The 4,423-nt window shown below is 43.0% G+C and overlaps 1 protein-coding gene across 1 annotated transcript; it reads right to left on the bottom strand.

Moving 5' to 3' along the window:
- Positions 1-1,132: 1,132 nt before the first annotated feature.
- On the bottom strand, positions 1,133-3,958 carry LOC145671478 (uncharacterized). Its single transcript, XM_081740672.1, has 2 exons — positions 2,611-3,958; positions 1,133-1,371 (listed from the first exon to the last, which is right to left on the bottom strand). Exons 1-2 carry the CDS (start codon positions 3,956-3,958, stop codon positions 1,133-1,135), a joined length of 1,587 nt encoding a protein of 528 aa, XP_081596798.1.
- Between the last annotated feature and the right edge of the window lie 465 nt (positions 3,959-4,423).

The raw sequence follows: 4,423 nt of genomic DNA, 5'->3' as shown, positions 1-4,423 counted from the left end.
CCCAAAGATTTCGAAAGTGGCCTTATTCCGGACATGCGTCGCAAAATTAGACCTGGTTGATTTTATGATAATGCCTTTACGTGTTTTGATAATTTCACGGATATCAGGTCGTGGTACAAATTTGACTAATTGTTGAAATACGGCACGTACTGAATCGTATTTGGTGTCAAAATCGGTTAATAAGAAGTTGTAGATTATGTCTGGAGTAGAGGTTGTTGAGGTATCTGATCCATTAGTATTTAAAGCCCAATCCATGTTATGTGTTTGCTGGTTGTCGTCAGTACCAGTGCGTGGCCGTTTTGGATGATCAGAGGTACAGTCACGTCCGAGTGGTGATCTAGAGCGAGTTCGTTGATCTCTAGGTAAGCTGTCCGCGATATCAGTGTTGTCCCCGGTTTGTGCATTATTGTTTCCCTTAGTGCTAGTAACAAGACGGGGCTGAGTTTTCTGACGTCCGTTCGGTCCGATATTAATAGGAATTTGTTGATTGGGATACAATGGTCCGGTAGCGTTGCCAAGGTCCGTCATGATGAGAATAGTGCCAAGGGCCGAAGCCATAATGAAAATAGAAGCGAGATCAACGAGGATTAGATGATGTTCAAAAAGCAAGCTTGCCCTCCGAAAGTGAGAACTTCCGTCAATCCTCTAAGTGCGTAAGTGTGCTATGCTCACAAGTACGTTTTGCAATACTTGCTCCTCGCTGGCACATTAACTAACACAAGAGAGGCTAGGCTTCTTGGTTAAGTGAAAATATGAAAAAAAATGTTTTTTTTTGCCAGCTAGCCGACGCTAGCTACTACCCGAAGAGGGTTACGCCCTCTGTAGGGGAAGAGATGTTTAGCATATTGTGCTGTTCAGGAAGCAATGGCTGGGCTATGGGTAGGTACAGAAAACTTTATTATTCAAACTTTAATAGTCATTATGGCTTTTAACCATAATCATGAGGAAAGGTAAATACATACACTGCAGAAAACCATAACTGTAAGTGATATGATGTGGAATGATGAAATGAAGTGCGAAACTCACTACAACACATAGGGTCTGTTAGTTGAACAAATGCTGATTATCTTCTCGCCTAGGGGCGGCGCTAGGCATCAATGAGGACAGAGGAGCCCTGTTAGTACAGAAGGTGTCACAGTGCATATGATGGCCATATGTGAGGTAGATGAGCGGCTGTAGTGTATGGCTCGTAGTAGACGGAGTCAGGGTGGTCTGGAGGTAGAGTGTAATGGTACAAAGTGAATAGTAATGAGAGCGGAGGGAACAGAGCGGCAACGGGGGAGGTACTTCGGGCATGATCGACAAAAGTTTGCTGAAGAAGTGGATGATTGTTGTGCAGGCGCTGGGTGATATATTTAGTGCGTAATGTTTCTAAATGATATAAGATATGCGGAAATGTAAGTCTATGATAGAGATCTTGAGTGGGACTTGGTAATTTGATACGATAAGCAATTCGCAAGGCATGACGTTCCAAGATGCATAATTTCTCATAGTAAGTGGACGGAGCAGATATCCAAGCTGTAAATCCAAACGTCAGAATCGGGCGGAGGAAAACTTTGTACGTGTTAAGAAGTGTATGAGTATGGGGTCCCCAGGTAGTTCCAGCAAGACCTTTCAGAAGATTGAGGCGAGAGTACGCCTTCTTGGAGATATCTTTCAGATGTGCTTTCCAGGTTAGTTGATGATCGAAGGTTACTCCTAGATATTTGACACTGCGAGTAGGTTTTAGAGGTACATCTTGTACAAAAAGGTTTAAGAGTGTTGGGTTGCGGTGTACACGTGAACGATGCTTCGGGGCAAGAAATACAATACATTGAGTTTTTGCTGGGTTTATTATCAGTCTCCAGTGGGAGCACCAATCAACAAAGGCATTGATAGCATAATGGAGAGCCAGGTTAAGCTGATGAATTGTTTTGCCCGTCGCAAAAAGTGCAGTGTCATCGGCATACTGATAGAGCTTAACAGTATCTGGGATTGCTGGGAAGTCGGAAACGAATAGAATATATAGTAAGGGCGACAAAGCCGATCCTTGGGGAACTCCAGAATGAAGAAAAATAGGAAATGAAAAACTAGTGTTGATACAGACATAAGCCAATCGACAGCTAAGAAAATTAAAGATGAATCTAAGGTAAGCAATAGGCAGGCGGAGCTGTTTGAGTTTATTGATGAGAGCGGGATGCCAGACCTTGTCGAAAGCCTTCTCGTGATCAAACAGGACCATGCTGGACGGGTTGCTTGTGTTAAAGTGAGTATAGATGGAATTTGAGAGGCGGAGCAATTGGTCATTAATGCTGAAAGAAGGTCTGAAACCAGCTTGCTCGAGTGGAATGACGTGGTGATGTGCCAGGTATGAATGAAGACGTTTGACAATGATGCGTTCCAGTATTTTACTGAAGGTCGATGTTAGTTGAATAGGACGGTATGAGCTAACAGAAGCAACAGGTTTATGTGGTTTGAGAAACATAAGAGTTTTCGAAGTTTTCCAGTCAGCGGGTACAAAGCCAGTGCGAAGGGTAAAGGTAAAGATGTGACAAAACAGATATAATACTACGTACGGACTTTCTTTAATGTGTCTATATGTAATAGAATCCATCCCAGGGGCTGTATTACGTCTGTGAGCTACAACTGAATTGATGCCAGATATAGAGATCGGTGTAGTAAGAGGATGGTTTTCAGGCAGAGGGTGATTAACATTAGGCTGTAGATGAGGAGAATCCAGATTGAGTTTGTCGACTGGATGAGAACGATGTGGTATTTCAGGTGCGAGAGACGTAAAGATGTCCTGGAGATATCTTGCAAATGCATTGGCCTTGTCTGTATCAGTGTGCAGCGGAGTATTGTTGTCGATAAGAGGATATGTTGTACGAGTATTTTGACCTGTAAGCTGTCGGAATCTTTTCCAATACTGAGTGGGATGTGAAAGTGAGCCGAGATTGTTGCAAGCTTTGACCCAGCATCGTAATTTGTAAGCCTTAAGATAGTTGTGCACCGTTCGTTTCAATTGCCTGTAATGATGAAGAGAGTCAAGGTTGCCAGTGGCAGCAAAATCTCTATAAAACTGTCGGGAACGTTTGATCAGTGGTAAGTATTGAGGAGGTAAAGAGGATCGAAAAGTCGAAACTGTTGACTTAGGGATATATTCGTCTGTGGCGTTATGGATAGCATTAACTAAAGAATCCAAAGTTTCAGAAAGTTCTGATTCTGTAGCTGGTGGATGTAAATGATGAAGATGATCCTGAAGATACGACCTGTAAGCTGTCCAATTTGCTTTATCGTAACGATAGACAGTACGGGGACAAGAAGACTGAGAAGTGGTAGCTACACGAGTCTGAATGTTTAGTTTGATTGGAGCATGATCGCTACCAATGAGATCAAGAACGTTAACACAGCTACGATGTGATATGTTGTTCGAAACAATAACTATATCTGGAGTAGTCTGACTCGAAGGACGAGTCGGTTTTGGAAGTGGCAAAGTCACTCCAGTGGTATGACTGGTGATGTAGTTGAGGAAACGGTCCCGTTGCGTATGTGGCCGGCTATGTAAATTCACATCTGCCATAATTATGTAGGTGCGGAAGGTATTGGAGATATACTGAAAGAAGCTGAACGGAATATCATGCCCAGGACGGATGTATATAGTTGCTACAGTCACATACAATTCCTGATAATATAATGATGTGATAAGGTATTCTGGAAGATTAGGCAGAATCTGAGAGTGACTACGAAATGGGATAGAAGGTGAAAACCCAATCGCTACTCCCCCGTTGGCTCGCCTAGCAGGAAAACTGCTATCTTGGCGTAATAGTTGGAAGCGAGGTACGCGGCATGACAATCTGTCTGTGAGATGTGTCTCATTAAGCATAAAGGCATGGATTTTTTCTTCGAGTAAAAGTGCTTCGAAAAGCGGCTTATGCTGTGGTAAAGAACGGATGTTTAAGAACAAAAAGGAGAGCGCCATAATGCAGGGAATGGTGAGAGGATAGCTATTAAACCTCAGTTTCGAGTACATTTGAGTGATAATAGACTACATTGCCGGAATATGTTGGATAGATATTGGCGTGGAAAATTGCCTTAGCCGCGATTTGAATTTGTTGGGCGATGTGATCTCGAAGGGATGGATGGATATTTTGTAGCGAGAAGGTAAGAAATGTGAGAAGCTGATGAACAGTTACAGGTTGCTGTAAAGCTGGATTGGCGGGTGGTTGGATTTGGTCCGGTATGCGTAATGGTGCTACAGTCTCTGGCTTTGTTGGTTCAGGAGCTGGTTTGGATAGGCATTTGTAACTGTATGTAGGGTGAGAATGATCTTGACATGTGGAGCAAGTTGGAGGTCATTGTAAATTTGTACAGCTTCTTGTATTGTGAGGGCCGGAACAATAACCACATTTGAACGGATTTTTACATTGGGAAGTAGAGTGCTGAC

This window comes from Thermobia domestica, chromosome 15, assembly GCF_964235325.1.
Source record: "Thermobia domestica chromosome 15, izTheDome1.hap1.1, whole genome shotgun sequence".
NCBI classification, from domain to species: Eukaryota; Metazoa; Arthropoda; class Insecta; order Zygentoma; family Lepismatidae; genus Thermobia; species Thermobia domestica.
The sequence above is the reverse complement of the archived record's forward strand: the minus strand, read 5'-3'. Positions and strand labels throughout refer to the sequence as shown.

Coding starts and splice junctions, on each gene's coding strand:
- LOC145671478 (XM_081740672.1), bottom strand. CDS start 3,958: ATGGCGCTCTCCTTTTTGTTCTTAAACATCCGTTCTTTACCACAGCAT. Junction 1,372..2,610: donor TTCAGTTGTAGCTCACAGAC/GTAATACAGCCC, acceptor TATATCATTTAG/AAACATTACGCACTAAATAT.